This window comes from Octodon degus, unplaced genomic scaffold, assembly GCF_000260255.1.
Source record: "Octodon degus isolate 3935 unplaced genomic scaffold, OctDeg1.0 scaffold00130, whole genome shotgun sequence".
Classification (NCBI taxonomy): Eukaryota; Metazoa; Chordata; class Mammalia; order Rodentia; family Octodontidae; genus Octodon; species Octodon degus.
In genome coordinates this window covers 4,715,312-4,734,141 of record NW_004524706.1, presented here as the reverse complement: position 1 = coordinate 4,734,141, position 18,830 = coordinate 4,715,312, and the positions used below count along the sequence as shown (strand labels likewise).

Genomic DNA, 18,830 nt, shown 5'->3' with positions numbered 1-18,830 from the left:
TCTCCTTTTTCCAGCCTGGCTTCTCAGGCTCTGTGGTGTCCTCAGGAGAGTCCCCTGTACTGCTGAATGCAGCAGCAGACTATTATTCTGCACTGATGGAAGTGGCCTGCTACATTAACATGACACTGTTTTGCAAAATCCATTCTACTTTTGTTTCACCTTCAAGCTGTTCCAGCTGGGGGCTGCTACAGCTACAAAGACACTGGTGGGTGCACAAACAGACTGGCTTTTGTTGGGTATGTCAAGGCGTAGAAGTTTGTAGTCACAGAACGCATCTGTGTTCAGCCAGTTTTTGAAAGTGATTGTACAAATGTGCACATTCACCAAAAGGGCATGAGCCTTTAGCTGCTCTCCAGCTTGTTAAAATCAGTTTTATCTTTAAATTTTGGCTACTTTGGTGTTTTATGTAGTGATTATCCTGTTGTGGTTTCATAGGCTGAATATATTTTCTTTTGCTAATAGGTCATTTGAATATTTTGTTGGAATCCTGTTAGGGGAGAGACCTAAAATATATTTATTGCATGTGGACTTGCCTCTATATTCTCAGCAATGTGTTCTGAGGAGTAAAGTTGTTAATTTAAAGAATTCAGTGAATATTTCCCATTGTGGTGCTCTGTGTTCTTCTTGAGAAGTCTCTGTCTATCCTGAGGCCATAGTCCTATGCTCCTCTGTTCTTGTCTAGAAGCACTACCACTTTGTTTTTCACAGTTAGCTCTATGATTTAAGTCAAACTGACTTTCTGAGTACTGTGGAAGGAGGGGGCGGAGGTCTGTTTTTGCCATATAATGCTGATGAAAGCAAAAATTTCAACTTCTCTGAAGAATTGTTTGGCAGTATCTACTAAATCTTTGGCCTACAAGAATATTTCTAGCCATTTTGATAATAACAATGAATAGTCAGGAGTAAATTAAAAGTCCCTCGATAGGAGAAGGGATAGACTGGGGAAATAGTTAGATGATGCAAATTTTAATCGTCAATTAAAGAAATGAACTCCTGCTATCCACCAGGTCATAGATGAACCTCAGATACAATGTTGAGTGAAAAGTGGGGAAGGGAGTACATGCAGTGGGTAGGGGCTGGACAGGAGCTAGAGAGAGCCTGCTTTTGTGTTAAAAACCTGCTACATCTTGAGCTAGGACCCTGAATGTATGATACACGAGAGCAGTTATATGTAAAAGTTCACCAGTTACGTGCTTAAAACCAATTCACTTCGCTCTTTTGTAAATTTCATAAAAGTAGTAGATACTATCCCATAAGAACAAGTCTGTCTGATCCACAGGGCATTTCTGCTCTTGGGCTGCGCTCTGCATGGCCACCCTCCATCTCATAGGTAGCCTCACGGTCCCATGGTCTTTAGTTTTTCTTTGATCCTTGATAATTTTGGCTGCATTCCTCAAGAGCATCATTAGGACTCTTCCAAGGGGATGCACTTAAGCCTAATTCTGATTAATCCATGCACTTAAGCCTAATTCTGATTAATCCAATGATAATCCATTTTCCCTAGATGGAAGTTTCTATTCCCACCATCACCACCACCACCCCACACACACACTGGATCTAGCCACCTTGGGCCATGTGGGTGAGGGGACATGAAGGCATAGAGCCTGGCACCACCTACCCTACCAGCTCTCGTTGCATTAGTCCTTCTCCCTGCATGAGTCCCAGGAGGCCTTTCCCTATTAAAAGGGACCTTCACTTATTGTCTATTTTGAAATGTTTTGTGGAAAATTAAAAGATGAGTGACTGCCAGGCAGTACCTGAGCCAACAACCCAGAGAACATCTGTGGTTTCTTCTAAGTCTGACCAGAGCAGGCCTGGAATCGACCCAGCACTCCCCAGGCTCTGCTGCCTTCACTTATTCTCTGGGCTGCTCAATTCTTTTTAAGACACAAATTGATTGGGATAATTTTTGCTACAACTACAATTGCCATGGAAAGGAAGAGGGGGGGTACATTCAGGCTGGGGACTCCTGCAATGCCTGTGAACCATGAGTTACTGTAAAATGACCAGAAAATGGATTCAAAATTGAAGCCACAAATAATGTAATTACTGCAGTGTGTGCTCAGGGCTGCCAGAACAAGGGTTGGCTGCTGCCCTGGAAACATCTAGAGAGAAAACTGCTGCTGGTGGTGCTGCTGCGGCAACCCCTGCCCTGGTCCTTGGGGGTAGCATTCATCTTCCAGGCTAGAATATCCTCAGAGAACTGAAGGAAAGTGAGGGGCCAGGCAAAGGGATTTGGAGAGGCCACAGGGAGGAAATACATGGAGGGCAGGGCGGACATCTCCTGCCGGCCAACAATGAGGACTGATCACATCTGTGGAAAAATGAAACCCATGTGGGTGTCATCAACACAATATCACCACCACTGTCACATCTGTTGACACCAATACAGCAGCACCACCATCCTCCTGATAGTATCATCCCCATCCATGGTGGCATCACCTTCACTCAACAATGTCAGCAACACTGTCACCACCCCTGCCCCCACCATCTTTGTTACCAGTAGGACAGCAACATCGGTATCACTGCCAGCCTCATCAATGCCACAATCACCACCCTTCCTGCTTTCATCACTTCTGCTGCCGTGATGGCATTCACATCTTCATCGTCGCTGATCTCAGCACCATCAGAGTTGTTATCGTGTGACTCCATTTAAGTCAGTATCAGCATCACCACTTCTAGGATCCTCATCACCATTGTTGCCATGGCAGCAACATCTTGATCATCCTCAGTCTCCTCAGCATCACTGTCAACATCCCACCTATGCTGTCATCACCATCACCACTATTGTCACCTCTTCCCTCCTCAACGCTTGTAGCACTGTTGTCTCACTGTTGGTACTATGGCTGCCATCGCCATTAAGTGTTAACATTGATTGACATCATTATCATTGATCTGAACATCAGCATCAACACTAGCATCCCATTCTTGCTGTCACAGTATAACCAACAATGTCACCTTCATCTATACCACCACCATTATGGTCTACACTCTTGTGATGTGGCCTTCACTATCACAATTGCTCTTAAAGTTACCTTTACCATTATCCTATTAATATCCAAACAAAACTTTCTTCAAGGGCATTCTTATAATCGTATGCAACATGATTTTTTTTGGTCTGCTTTCCGCTGCCTCAGTCACACAGAACTCCCGGACCTTGGGAGTGGACAAGATCTGGGAGACTGGGATATATGAGGTTAGGAGAGGTGCAATGGCCTCTTCTAGCCTGCTTCAAGGCACTGATCAAAGTGGAAAGTCCAAGAGGCACATTCTTAGAAGCAGGGTGGGAAGGATAGAGACATATAAGTATTTCATCCAAGTCTTCAGGTGTAAAAGACAAGACAGACAAGAAGTTCTGGGACAGGAAGCAGGGAAATCAGAGGACAGCTGGGAGGTTCAGAGCACAGGTAGATTAGGAGAATCCTACAGATAGTGTAAGATGACCACAGCCTCAGGCGTGGACAAGACTGAGTGTCCAGGCCTGGAGAACTATCACTTGCTCCCTATGACCATCTGTTCCATGTTGGGACCCAGTTTTAACAGCTACAGAGTGGCTTGCATATGGCCTTGGGGCACAGTGTCCTTGGGGAGTGAGTATTGAAAAGGCAGACTGTTCCTAAGTTTGATAATTTCCTATATTTGAAGCATTTATTATCACTGGGGTTTGTCTCACATACAGTCACATAAAAGGGTACCCAGGGCTTGACTTGAATGCCACAAACCTGTGCTTTGCCGCCCTGACCTCTAGTCCTCGTGCTGTAGGAGCACAAGGAAGATACATGTCCTCCACTCCGCATCCTCCTCTGCCTTGGTCTTGGCCACAGGAGTCCCCGTCTCCCAGGAGATGCTCTCCGTGCTAATTCTGCTGCCGCCTATGCTCTAGGGGGCTCTGACAGCCTCCTGGCCACGCCTAGCCAGCTCCCATGCTGCTGTGTTTTCACCCAGGCCCTAAGTAGCATGCTCTGATATCCTTAGAGAAAGTAGAAATTTCAGGAAAAATAATTACTCTATAATGCCCATTTCCAAGAGGCGGTGAGGTTAATATTGAGTGTTAGGTAAGAAGAACAATGTGTCAAAGAGTCAAATCTACTGCGCATATCTGGGTCAGCTGGCACTACCTTGTACACTGGAGGGGCTCCCTGTCCTCTGGCCATCCTATTTTCCCAGGACAGTCATCTTGTGACCAAGGAGACTCAGCCTTCAAGAGCCTGCTGGTCTTTTGTGTAGAACCCCGAATTTCATGCCCAAGTGGCCCTGACCAGCCCTCAGGGCCTGGATGTCCTTCTCCCAGGGTCTATCCTCTGGAAGGAGAGCCCTTCTTGTAAGGAGCATACCTCCAGGCCCCGGGGGTGGGGGGCAACCCTGGAGCAGAAGGGCTGGGGTGCCCACATGGAAGGTGCCAAGTTCTCCTGGTTCAAGATGGAGCCAGTGGGACAAGCTAGGGGCTGGGCACCTCCTCTCTCCACATTGCCCTGTATGAGGTATCTCTGTTGTCACCTGATTTTCCAGGCCATTACAAAAGCACACATAGCAAGGTAGACAGAAAGTATGTGTTTTGTTTAACAGTTTACTAGTTTGACTTCCATTTAAATGTTTAGTCTCATGGCATGTGGGTCTCTATCTATACTTTGATCCTGGGTCCTACAAATCTCAGGGGCTGGCCTGTGCCCAGAAAGTCACTCCCAGAAGCCCTTGAGGCAGCCAGGATGTGGTGGACCACAGCGTGTTCACTCCAAGTGCTTTTCAAGGATCTTCCCCCATGTATCCTAGGTGCATAGGACATGCTCTACTCCTCTGCACAGGATGGAAATGGGCACAGAGACCTAGAGGCAGCTGCTAGAAGAAAGGGGAGCCCTCCTCCATGATTGTACAGGAGGGGTCCTTTTCCTGGGATTTTTAGGCAAAATCCCCTCTGGACCCCAGCTTCCTATGCTGTACTGAGTCACTGATGTTGGGCCATCCCAGTCCAGTGGGAAGCATCTGAGGCCTGACCTGGGGTCACCCCATGATCACAGCCTGTTTGAAGGCTGCAATTTGGTGCTCATCCATTTCTCAGACATTGCTGAAGTACTGTGGACATACTAATATGCAGCAGAGATGAACCACTTTTCTCTTCAGAGCTGACATGCTAGGGAAGGAGAAGGTCAACAGTGAGACTACAAGGTGCAGGACTTAGGACATGTGCTGAGACTGGGGTTGCTCTTAGAAGTTGGGTAATGGTGACCTTTCTAATAAGACACAGAGGCAGAGATCTGAGGGAAATTAAAGAGAGTCACGCTGGCAGATGAGAGGAAAGCATTCCAGCCAGGGGGCAGCAAGTGCAAAGGCCCTGCCTGAGGCAGGAGTATGCTTAATGTACTTGAGGAACACCATGGAAGTCAGTGGGGGGTCTGTGCTCCTAGGGAGGGAGGGAAGGAAGGGAGAACAGTCAAAAAGATGATGAGATGAACAGGGACGGGAGGAGCTGCAACAAATCGGACCTCTTCGGCCACTGTAAGGGCTCTGAGTAACATGGAGCCTCCAACATGCAAAAAGCGGTTCATCTCTGTTGCATATTAGTATGTCTATTTTCACTGAGTAACATGGAGCCTCCAACATGCAAAAGCGGTTCATCTCTGTTGCATATTAGTATGTCTATTTTCACTGAGTAACATGGAGCCATTTGAAGCAAAATCTTATATGCTGACAGCACTTATTTGCTCTGCAGGGCAGAATAGACACTGGGAAGGATGACTGAGCTGTGACAGTCCAAGTGCAAGACTGTGGTAATTGGACTAAGGAGGGAGCTAGGAATGGCAGCTGGAGAAGTGGTCAGGATGTGACTGATTTTGCAGGAGAAGCAGCGGGAAATGGACCAGGATGTGGTATGCGAGGGAACCAGAGAAGTCAGAACAAAGCCAAGGCTTTGGGCAAGAGAGTCACTGACAGTGCAGGTGCCTTTGATAGAGATGAGGGGGGCTGGGAGGAGAAAAGGAGGTTAATTTTGCACGTGTTCATCTCAGAGTCACCTTAGAGATCTCAGGGATGATGTTGGGAAAGAGAGGAGCTGGCCAAATCAAGGCTGGAGGCTGAAGTTTAAGTCATTGGACGGTAGATGCCTGTGCTTCCAAGTTCCCTGGGGAGAGGCCTGGCATGGAGCTGGTGATGATGGCTAGGACAACACAGATGACCAGCACACCTGTGTGGCGTGTGTCCCAAGGGCCAGGCACTGCACTCCTGTACCTCATGTATCCATCTCTTACCTTCCTGTGATCAAAGAATGGGGAAGCCATTAGCACCTTCATTTTTCTGATGAGAAAACTGAGATTCAGAGACGGCAGGTCACGCCCCCTCAGAGGGTTCCACGTACTGTTCCCACTGATTTACCATCAAAACCACTGTCCCCCATTCCTACAACCCCCAGCGCTTACCCCTGTGCTGCTCTCCCTCACTGCTGCAGCCTGTGACCAGTTGGCGCTGGGCGTAGTGGCAATCTTCGGGCCGTCGCAGGGCTCCTGCACCAACGCCGTCCAGTCCATCTGCAACGCTCTGGAGGTGCCTCACATCCAGCTGCGTTGGAAGCACCACCCGCTGGACAACAAGGACACCTTCTACGTGAACCTCTACCCTGACTATGCCTCACTCAGCCACGCCATCCTTGACCTGGTCCAGCACCTCAAGTGGCGGTCAGCCACCGTGGTCTACGACGACAGTACAGGTGGGTGGTCAGACTGGGCTGGGCTGGGAGGGCATGAGGGGACAGAGGCCCAGCTTTAGACTCTCATCTTTGATGCTTGCCTAACGCATCAAAAAGAAGTGTCCTACAGCCACAGTCCGTCTTTGCCCCATGATCATTGTATCCTTGTGAATGCAGGACACACGCACCCTGCTCAGCCCCAGGCCATCCACATGCACCTCACTTCTTCCCCCATGCACCTCCAGCCTCCACCCTGCAGGAGGGCTCCGATCTGCACTCAGCACCCAGCCCACCTGTCATGCACACCTGCACAGCCTCCACACCTTCCCATGCTCTCCCACCCTCACATTCCCATCTGCAGCCAACCCCTCTGCTGTCACACCCAGAGGCCCTGCGGTATGACCTGAAGTTCCATGTGTACATGCTGAGGCCAAATCACCCGGTCTCTATCCCAGCTATCCTATTTGCTACCTGTGTACCCACTCATGGGTCTCGGTTGCCTCATCTACAAAGTGTGGGGGCTAAAGAGCATAATGTTGGCATGTGCCTGGCCCACTGTGCTTACAGAAGTAAATTCTGGCCACCTTTGCACCTGTGCCTGTAACACACTTGTTGCTATGTGCATTCATACACATATGCAGACATACAGTGTGACCCAGCCAAGACCAGTTTTGCAGAAGAGGATCTGTCTCACACCCCTGCCCAGTTGGCACTCATGACAGCATTCTTCTGCAGAGGACTTGCTTGGAGCAGTCCTGTCTAACCTTCTTCATCTAGCCTGGGACTCACCTCCCTGAAATCTCTAAGACAGTGTGTTACCCCCTATCTCTGGGTCCCAAGCCCCTTAGTGTGGGCCCAGAACAGATATCCACTAACAAATCTAGCAAATGCACTCTAGGCCTTTCCTTGTCAACTCCTCCACTGCTGAGAGCTGTGGATACCTGGATGGCTAAAACCCCCACCTTGCTCTTGGCAAGGTCGGTGTAGATGGGAACACGGACTGGGTACCACACTGCTGTCTCCATGAAACTGAATATGGAGATGTAGGGGGTGGGCCTAAGTAAGTGGGGGGAGAGGGAGAAGGGGCCCTTTTCCAGGCCCTTCCACATCCACAGTCAGCCTCAAGTCAGCCCCTGCAGTGACAGAAGAATGCTCCCGGCCTTGTGTACTAAGACAGACCACGGCTTGTCTGCAGTGAACCAAGAGGTGTAGGAGTGCTCTCTGTTCATTTCCGTGAGTCTCTGGAGCGATCCATTAGAAATGAAGAAACCGAGGCTCAGCAAGGCTCGCATGCAGCTTGGATGCAGCTAGCATCAGAGCCAGCACACACCTGCAGGCCTGGTTGGGTCTAAAGCCTTCGCTCATAGCCAGCATGGAGCTGATTCTTCTCCGCTCTTCTCTCTTTCCAAGGACTCAATCCCAAGGCGTTGCTTAGCCTGGCCTCTTACGAAAGAGTGACCTTGGCGAGTCACTTAACCCGTCTGGCCTCACTCTTTCACTTGTCAAGAGCTGCAGCATCCAGTCTCCGAAGAGCCCTCCAGCTCTCCGGTGCCTGTGATTCATGTCAGCTCTTGATTACCTCCTAATGGGCAGAGGGAATAGTTGGGCGGGAAGCTCTCCAAAGAGACAGCAAGAAAGTTGTGTATTTATCTCAGGATTCTGCCAATATCCACTGAGTTCCTACTATACCTAAAGCACCAGACAGGAGGTCCTTGGAAGCGGCCCCAGCAGGAGGGTCTGCCTGGAGGGACAGTTCTGCCCACTCTGCCTCGCCACCCGCCCACAGCTCTGCAGCTCTGAGGTGCCATCTGTCTTAGCTCTCCAGTGTGCATGATGTCTACCTCTGAGCCCATCTCTGCCCCCAGATTACACGGTCTTTATTCCCTCAGGGTTCAGTACAGGACTTGGTGCAATGTCGCTGTTTTCAAACACTGGTTGAACTGAATTGAATTGGATTGGATTGGATTCAATAGAATTGAAAATCAAGTTGAATTAAACTCTAATTAAAAATTCCAGGAGAAAGTGTGAGGATGAAGAAGTAAAGACACTGACCCATTTTCTGAGTAGTTAATCATAGCATAGAAGAGTGGGTACCTGTCCAGCGGTCCTTGGTGATTCCAGGCCATCAGAATTTAGTGTCAAGTACTGTGACACATGCATATAGTCAGAGCTGGAGGCACAGGAGAAGCGCTCCAAGGCCTTGGTTAGTCTGCGCCAGCACACCAGAGCAGGCAAGATATTTGAATACTTGAGGCCAGGTGTGCAGATGGAAGGTCAGGGTGTGGGGGGAGGAGGTGAGGGCGGGCCTAGCAAAGGAAGCTGCGTGAGCCAAAGGACGCCTGCACGGCAGTCATGGTGAGACGAGAGTCTGGATTAAAGAGAGGGATCAAGTACGGAGAACAGGAGGACAAAATCAGAAAAACAGGCCAGAGGGTCAATCAGGAGCAAGCAGACTGAAGCAGAGCTGGCTATCTTAGACCGGCAGGAAGAAAACAGGGCTGTATCAGAGGGGTCTCTTGGGAGAGAGCACAGGGGCAGAACAGAAGGGAAGACACAGATGTGAGCAGAATGCTGAAGAGCTGACCAGCATATACCACTGACCAGCGGGGCTGAGCCTCCAGGCTGGGCAGGGACAGGAAGGGTTTGCAGAGGAAGGGGAGCCATGGCAGGACGACAGGCGCCGTGCCAGTGGGGCTGGTCCCAGCTGATGCAAGGCTAGCACCCCCTGTCCCCAGAGCTTCTAGCCCTGAATGCAGGCACACCATTTAGTCCTTACCTCTGATGGCATGGAATTACTGTTGGCTAATCGAAGAAGAAAATGAAGAAGGAGGAGGAGGAAGAGGAAGAGGAAGAGGAAAAAGAAGGGGAAGAGGAGGAGGAAGAAAGAAGGGATGAAAGCATCATCCTTTCACCCATAACCTGTACCCAGTACACTCTTTTTTTTAATTAGCACAATTCGATTTGATTTCTAAGCATTTTAAAACAGTTCAAAAGTTTTAAACATAAGGGAGTCAATAAGAGAAAGGATTTAGACAAGAAGATAAGTAGTCCTAGGGATCAGGGGCTGGATCCAAGCAGTGATACGACTTCAAAAGTGAGTAGCAGATGGTGAGAAGCGTGTTCCCAGAGTCAGGCCGCTGTGAGAGGCAGGACAGCTTGTGGCCCGTTGTACCCAGGGCCTGGGAGGTACACTAGAGCAGGTTCTGACTGTGCCTGCCGTGGGGGTTCTTTCCAGTGGGAAGTTTTGGCTATGAGTAAGGGACAACCCAGTCCAAAGTGGCCTACGCATGTGCTGCTTAGTTGTATCACTGACAGCTAGGAACGAGCCTTGCTGGGGCTGGCTTAGCAGTGTGACAAAATCAAAGAGCTGGATCAGTCCTGCCATAGGCCTCTTGGCGTTCCCTCTTGGTCACAGTGAAGTTGCTATCTCTCCAAACATCCCTTCCTCACACTAAGATAGCCAGGCAGGCAGGCAGGAAGGGCCAAAGGGATCCATCTTAACGTGACTCATTCCTCTTATCAAGGAAGAAAATCTGTCTAGGAATCACTTAGAAGAGAGCCCTGTATAGCTCAGTGAGACCATGCCTACTATTCTAAACACTGTCATTTGGGAATGGGGTTGGCACTGATGGGCTCTTCCTGGTCATGAGTCACTTCTTAGGACTGGCACATTGCTATCAAAACAAAAACCCATTTCTTTCAGCAATCCAGAAGAGGCTGCATCTGTTAGCTCTTTTTACAGTGAGTTATATAATAAACTACCCCCGAAATTCAGGTTTTCAGTAATAAGCATTTGCTTAATTCTCAGAGCCACAGGGTCACCCATTTACCTAGTCTAGCTAGGAGGTTTCTTTGGTCTCAGATGGCTTGATCATCTGATGCCCGTTGGTTGGCCTACACTGGCCTTGGCTGGGAGGACAGACAGTCAAGCTTTTCCACTGCTGTCCTCCAGGAGGCTGATGCAGGCAGGACCATGGAGAGCAGTGACATAGCAAAGCCAGCGCACATATTTCCATGTCAGGAGGCTGCCTGTGTCATGCCTGCTAACGTTCCCCTGATGAAAAAAAAGCCACAAGGCTGGCGGGCATTGCCACGTTCCATGATGAAGGGCTTGGCTACCAGAAGAGGCAAAGAACTGGTGCCATCATTGCAATCTACCTTAGGAACAATGGCTTTTGAGTGGACAACCACTGTTTGCCCTTTGAGCTGTGCTACTTCTGCCTTCCTAAACTAAGCTGGACACAAAGACAATCTTTTCTCTTTTGTGGATGCTGGGAATTGAACCTAGGGCCTGTCACATGCTAGGCAAGTATTCTATCACAAAACTATACCCTCTTCCCTTTTTACTTTATTTTAAGACAGGGTCTGCCCAACATGTGTTTGGGCTTGAACTTGTGATCCTCCTGCCTCAGCCTCCAATTATAGGCATCTGCCACCAAGTCCAGCTTACAAATGTCTCCTCAAAAATGAGAAGAAATGTTTAGAAAAAAATGTGAGGTAAAGAAAAGGGTCCCAGCCTAGGAGCCAAAAGATTTGGTCTCAATTTTTGATCCTCTTCCTAGCACGGCAAAACTTTAGAAGGGTCCCTTCCTTTCCGCAGTTCCCAGTTTCTTTATCAGCAACATTGAAATGAAAATCGCTCTTCCATACGCCTTCTAGGATTGGGAGATGGTTAAATAGGGTAATGAATGCAGAAGTGCTTCGTAAGTGAAAAGCATGATTCCCACAACCATGATTCACTGCAGATATTTTGAGAGGGATTGATTAGGGAAGCAGCCAGGAAGGAAAGCGCATCTTGGGCAAACAAAGACAGCCTCATCCTCTGTGCCAGGCTGGGTGAGAGGAGTTCTGGTCTCCTCTGGGAATACACTGATGGGAAGAAGGTCTGACATTTGCTGCTAGAGAATGTGGGTCACCATGCATTACACGGGACGATGTGCTTGGCTGACAAGGAAGCTCTAGTGGCCTCTGTTGTGGCATCTATCCTGTCCCTGTCCTCGTGTTCCGGGTCCCCAAAGCCCACTGCCTACTGATGCTAAGCATGGTCTGAAAACCAAGAGTGGTCTGTGTACCCTGGGCCTCTCGGGTAACAGGTGTGGAAGGTCAGCATCATTCAGCAAAGGCAACTGAGAATTTCTGAATACACTGGGAAGAGGATGGAGTGGACTGAGTGTGCCACTGGGTTAGCTTGTGGCCCCTCCTATGCCAAGGCCAGCTGACATCATCCCCCTCCTCCCCTCAGGTCCAGTGTTAGGAGGCATGGAGGAATCTGCTTGATCCACACCTGTCTAGGACTCTAGACCCTTCTCCAAGCTACTGTGCCTAGTCTAGGATTTTGAGTGAGACGACGGCTAGTCGCAGCTGTCCTCTATTTCTGCCCTTCAGCAGGCTCCTACAACTTTTTGTCAGGACTGTGGCATAGAAGCGAGACAGAAGCCTTGTCAAAGCTTGTGCTGGAACTCATTGGGAGATACTCCTGTCCTCCCCAGCACAGTGGGGTGACAGACAGTAATCAGATGTCTCATGCTTAAGAATGGAAGGACAACTTAGACAGACAGACTCAGGCTATATACCAGATTGCTTGGGAGATGAAGCTTTGTTGGACTGCGTGAGGAGTTTCTGTTCCTATATGGCACACTGTAGCCATTCATACAGACTAGCTCAAGAAGAAATTGTGTGTGTGTGTGTGTGTGTGTGTGTGTGTGTATGTGTGTGTGTGTGTGTTGGGTAGTAGGTGGGGAGGTATTGGCAGTCTTTCCTGGAAAGTTCAGAGTAATTTTAGCTTCAGGTACTGGTTGACCCAAAAGCTCAAATGAGTATCATCAGAACTTCCTTTCTTTCTGTTTGTTCTCTCTGACTCTGCTCCACTGGGAAGTCTTATATGATGACCCCCGGATTACATCCTCTCTTTTGAAGTTAAGTGAAAAGGAGGTGTTTCCTACCATTTTCTCTAACACGGGCTCTGGGAGTCATTCTGATAGAGCCGACCGTGTCCTGTGTCCATCTCCAAGTCAATCCCTGTTCCTAGAAGATGCACTGATTGGTCACATAAACTGGGGTTGGGCGAGCAGTTGTTCCCCAGAGGAAATCAGAGTGCTGGCAGTGAGCTGGGACTGTAAGCCAGGAGGCAGCCATGAGCCAAGACTGGCACAGAGCCGGGGGGAAGGGACAGCCAGGCCATGACTAGCAACAAGCAGACTCCTTTCCAGACTGCAAAGAGGAGTCAGCAAGAACAGGGCTTGAAATAGAGAAGGAAACGAACTTAATTAGACCTAAGCAAGCCATTTGTCTCCAGGAAGTGACATTCAGTTTTCCCTAGAAGTCCCCAGATTAAGTAGTTTTACAAAATGCCAAAGTGGAAGATGGATTTTTCAGTGTGGAGAGAGAAAAACAGCAAGTCAATCCAATTATGGAAATGTCTGTTGAGGACTACCTAAGGGCCAGGCCCTTCTCCAGGAATTATGGGGACCCACTCCCCAATTTCAGGGTCCTCATAGTTGGACAAGAGGAGTTAGGCAACTGCCAAAGGAGGCTGAGGGAAAAGGCTAGCAAGCTGGCCATGGCAGGTTGGGCAGGAAGTGTTTTCTGAGCAGACCTGTAGAATCAGACTTCCTGGAGAGGATGCGACATTGGACCTGGAAGAAGGAAGGCAGAGGGTTTACCAAGGCAGCCTGCTCGTGGGGTGGGGGACACAGCGGTTGCTGCACCTCTGGTAGCCCAAAAGTTGGATGTGTCAGTACCGCTGAGGCTGGAGCCACTTCTCATGTCCATATGCCAGAGGCGAGTTTGCTAGAGAAGTCTGGAAAATTAAACCCCTTGTTTCCACGAAGCTATCTCTATGGCCATTCTGGGTTAGAGAGCTGAAAGTGGGCATGGTCAACAGGGCCTTGGGGTTGAAATCTCTATACGCGTGTACACACGTTCATGTGTGTGCAGGCCTTTGCCTACATCAGCACATGTGTCTATAAGACCAAGCGTAAGTCCTATCCATAGCAGTGTGCACGTGTCTACCCATGTGTTTGTATGTAGACACACACGCATTTGTACGCAGACGTACAGTCCTGCTTGCCAGTCTTGGCATATATGCAGCCTTGTCTGGGTGCACACATCTGTTCCCAAGTGTACTCAGGCTTGTCTCAGGACACTTGTCACTGTGTCCCCACACCCACACACATCCCTGTGGGCCACATTACCAGTTCTGCTGACCTGATGTCTGTGGCTGTGTCTCCATGCATGCACACGTGTGTCTTTTGCACCCCACGCCCCTCAGGGCTCATCCGGCTGCAGGAGCTCATCATGGCTCCATCAAGGTACAACATCCGCCTGAAGATCCGCCAGCTGCCCATCGACTCGGACGACGCACGCCCCCTACTCAAGGAGATGAAGCGCGGCCGTGAGTTCCGCATTATCTTTGACTGCAGCCATACCATGGCAGCCCAGATCCTCAAGCAGGTACGGGATCCTCAAGCAGGCCAGCGGAAGGGCAGCTAGGGGCAGCTAGGGTGTGCTGGCTGCTTCTCCCAACCACCCCTTCCGGGTTCCAGCTGCGCTCTATGGCTTCTAGCACTACTTTGCCCTAGCTGTGTGACTTTGCATGTCATTTTGCCTCAGAGCTTAGTTTCACCAGCTGCAAAACTAGCATGGTGATCTTCACATCTAGACTTGGCATGAGGACAGCTGGATGATCTGTCCCACCCAGTCCTGGCACCCTGAGAGTGCCCAGTAAATGCTCCTTCCCTTTCTACCTACATGCAAGGGGGAGGTGGGCTGCTAAGTTGTTCCAATGCCACCCAGAAGCAGAACTCTCCAGGAAACACAGAAGCCTCAGATTCTCGGGAGCAGCCCCAGACTGCCTCACTGTCTCCCCCAGTGACTCATTCTCCAAAGCCTATGGCACATGGTGTTGCTCTCCTTTTATGGGAGGTGCATCAAGGTTCCTTGACCCTCCATCTGCTCAGCTCCACAGCAGTGCTGGCCAGGAGGGTCCACCATCCAGCGCAGATCTCCACTCCCAGTGCAGTTCAGCCTGGTGTGCTGGGGACCATAGTCAAGCACTGTAGCCACCGAAGAAAATCACACCATAATCTCTGGCAACAGCCAAGGGTGCTGCAGAGAAAGTCAAAGGCACTGCTCTGAGTCCACATTTTGTATAAAAGACATCTATGTCATCCCAGAAGGTATCCTTGATGGTTGAAGGAGGCGTCCTGTGGGGCTTTGACACATGCCTCAGTGAAATGCAGGTAGTAAATGGGGGACACAGGTTCAGGAGAAGAGGTGTTCAGCAGGGTCAGGGGAGTTTCACACCCTAGAGAAGCTGGAACTCCTCCTCCAGTGGGGACCCTCAAAAGGTGCCCCAGCCAAGTGGCAGACTCAGCTGTCACCCCATACACACAGGAAGCTCCTTCACAGAGGCTAAAAGTCTAGTTCTCAAGGTGTGTGTAGCCTCTGCCCTGCCCCAGAGACGCTCCCTCCTCTGCCAGTGGGGTTAGTGATCCTGGTACAGACAGCTCTGCAGTGAGGCAGGGAAAACAGATTTTATCCTGGTGCATGGCACATGGTCTGCACTGGGCACAGGGGATCCTCAACATTGCTGCCAAGGAAACAATCCCCAGAAATCCCTCAACCTGAATTCTCCCAGCCACCTGTCCTTTGTGCTCCCTGACTTCCCACCTTACATAATGGAATGATGGTGACAGCCACAACTTTGAGTTACCAAAGCATTTCTCTGCCAGGTCCCTGTCACTCCTTATTAACTCTAGGAAAGGGGGACAATTACCAGATCCAGTTAACAGTGTGGAGACTGAGGCCCAGGGGGAAAGTAGTGGGGCCAAGGTCATCCAGCTAGAAAGGCAGAATTTACTCCCAAGTCCAGATGACTGGAAAACGTCTAGCAGAGCTTCTGTGCGCAGCTAAACACAGGACTGAAAGCAGTTCACACTGCGGGCTGCTGCCAGGTTGCACATGAAGCCTTCTGGTCCTGGTGGGGTTTGGGAGGCTGCAGGCTGGGACAGAATTTATAGCAGTTTCAAGGTGTACTTGGCCTGTTACATTATCCCCCAGAGCACTGGATGGGCCCAGAATTCTGAGAAACTATAGAAAATGCAATATAGTCATTAGTATTAGAGATTACAGTCTTCTGATAAAATATATATCATGTAGACTTTATGATGATGTAGAATAATAACCCCTCAGCAGCTCTGTGGCCTGCTGTGTGGTCAGATAGGACAAGGAGAACACGGAGGTCTCAGTGCTTCTGTCCCCTGGCTGAGGGCAGCCTCTGTCCTCCGGCCTGGCTGGGGAGCTGGGCTCTCTCTGGAGCCAGAGCAGTAGGCAGAGTAGTCAGACACTTAAGCAGCAGCTACAGCTGCTGTGTCAGTACCTTTCTGAGTGTAGCAAGTCCAGAGATACTGCCTGAAATCACAGCTGGGCCCTGCCCAACTCTATAAACCTGGGAACCTTTGCAGCATGTGGCCCCAAATCCTGCATTTGATCTGTCCAGTGTGAAATCCCCAACCTCTGCCAACCAGTCATTGTCACTACTCAGCCTCCTCAGAGAACTCAGTACTCCAAGGAGCTAGCCTCGCAGCCCACAGCCCAGCCTGTCTGTCCCCAGTTCTCACCTGCGGTGAAATGATGGGTCACCAGGGCATCCCCACGGGTGACTAATGTTGTGCTTTCCCACAGGCCATGGCCATGGGCATGATGACTGAGTACTACCACTTCATCTTCACCACTCTGGTAATGTACCCTGGGGTCCTGGCAAGAGGAGAGGTGGGAGTCCCTGAGATCAAGGGCATGGTGCCCTGGCCTGGCCAGCCCACTAGACACTGGTGCTACAGCTAGACACCTGAAGGCTGTAGGTGTGTCTCCAGGAAAAGGCACAAAGATGTCCCTGTCAGCCCCTACCTGTGAGAAGCTGTATGATTAAGATTAAAAGCATAGACTCTGGCACCAGTGCAGAGACACCTCCTCTGCTTACTGGTAGTAGGAGACTGAGTAAGTCCTCTAACCTCTGTGCCTCAGTTTCTTCTTCTGCAAAGTGGGTTTCTTCTCCTGGGAAGCTCTGGGGGCTGATGAGTCAGCCATGTAGAAGGCTGAGAGTAGTGCCTGGCTCACAAGAGCTGTAGAGGCAGCAGCTTTTAACTGCTCTTGTGACCTTTGGTCCTCAGCCTTGGCACTCCATGCCTGCCTCTGGCTCACACATCAGCCGGACCCAAACGGCCACTCTAGATTCCTGCAACATCCTAACGGAAGTCAGGCCCCTTGCTGTCAGCAGCCAGCCCACCTGCAGGCTCCAGATGGGCTCTGTCCAAACTCCAAGAACATTTAGGACCATTTAAACCCATTAGGATAATTAGTTGTGGCCTGAGATCAACAGAATAGAGGCTTCCCTGTGCCAAAGGGGCACCAGCACCAAGCCACCCAGCCTTGGAGCCAGGCGGCCCCAGACCTTCCGGGGCTGTGGAGGGCTGCCCCACCTATCCCAGGTCTGGGGCAGGTGATGGGCCTGCAGGCCATGCTTTTGCCAAAACAAGCTGCCAGTGTCAGGGTTAGCCTTGCTCTTGCAACCCCTACAGTTTCCGGCAGGTTTCATTCATTTCTTGGCACCCAGTTACCTCTTCTTACCCAGCATCTGTGCTAAGCAGAGTACTGTACCCTGAGATGACTAGGACCGAGGCCTTTCTCTTCGCATCTAGCTCTGGCTCCCATACAGCAGCTTTTATGAGCCTGGCCAGATAGTTGTGGGGCACAGCATAGGGTGATGCTACATACTAAGTGATGGGTAGAAAGTAGAAAGTCTGAGGCAGGTTGTAGAGAAGAACAGATGCCTGAACCGGGCCTTGAAGGATCAGTAGGAGCTGCCGAGGGAGGGGAAGAATTCCACAGAGAGAACAGCACAAGAAAATGTCAAGAGGCAAGGCAGCTCGCCAGTGGTGTGCTGGAGTCCACTCACTCTGGCTTGTGAAAGCTGACTGTTTGTCTCCTCCCAACTGCATGTGGTACAGGGAGCTGGAAAGCGGCCATGTGAAAGCGCTCAATCACAGGGGTAGGCAAATGAGCTTCGAGCAGTGAATTGGCAATGAGCACTTTGCACTGGGCACTGGGTTGGGGCACAGTGGAGTGGGAGGGTCCAACACAAATGAGGGCTCCCTCTCCTGCCCAAAGCACTGTCAGCACCATTTAGCAGAATACCACCTTTGTCACACTCCTGCCACCCTCTACTCACTGTACCCCAATTCCATGCAGAGATGAGAGGACACCTTGCACATTCTCCTGGTCCAGGGTCCAAAGCCAGGGGCCTATCAGGAGCCATGTGGGGAGACAGAGAACCTGGAAGCTGGGGGCCAAGACTCAGACACCTCCTCTCAAGTCCCCTTGGATCTGTGCCAGCCCACAATGGCTTGTCCCTGCCATGCTGTGTCCTAGAAAGTTATCAGATGTTTGACATAAAGCTGCTGGATCCCTCACATTATTCTAGGATATAACTCTGGAGAAGGTACCACCTTAGCGACACCATACTTTGTACAGCAAAGCCACTGCCCACTGGGGCCAAGGGAAGTGGCCTTCAAGAATGGATCATGTCAGCCCAGAGCCCTTCCCTACCTCCAAGTAGTGTTGACTTCTCTTACTTTATTTCCTTAATTCAAATGATTCATTTATCCAACAGCCATACATAAATGCTCTCTGAAGTCCCAGGCTCTGAGCTAATCACCAGGTTGGAAGGGGTTACACAAAGCTCATAGGGATTAGGCTACCTTCATGTATAAAAGGGTACAAAAGTTTTCCTAGTTCACCTATCTCTAGAGTCCAAGTGCACCTGGCACACAGTATGTGCTCATCAGTGCATGAACGATGGATGGATGGATGGATGGATGGATGGATGGATGGATGGATGGATGGATAAATGGATGGATGTAGGGATACAGGGATGGATACATGGATGGATGGATGGATGGATGGATGGATGGATGGATGGATGGATGGATGCAGGGATGGATGCAGGGATGCAGGGATGCAGGGATGGATGGATGGATGGATGGATGGATGGATGGATGGATGGATGATCGGATGGATGCAGGGATGGATGGATGGATGGATGGATGGATGGATGGATGGATGGATGGATGGATGGATGCAGGGATGCAGGGGTGGA

General features: G+C 50.1%; 1 protein-coding gene across 1 annotated transcript in view; it reads left to right on the top strand.

The window, feature by feature from the left end:
• Grik3 (glutamate ionotropic receptor kainate type subunit 3) overlaps positions 1-18,830 on the top strand; it is a 209,286-nt gene that overhangs the window by 132,228 nt on the left and 58,228 nt on the right. The window contains exons 3-5 of the mRNA XM_004641031.1: positions 6,440-6,697; positions 13,947-14,128; positions 16,361-16,414. Coding sequence (XP_004641088.1) covers positions 6,440-6,697; positions 13,947-14,128; positions 16,361-16,414 — 494 coding nt within the window. The remainder of the gene's footprint in view (positions 1-6,439; positions 6,698-13,946; positions 14,129-16,360; positions 16,415-18,830) is intronic.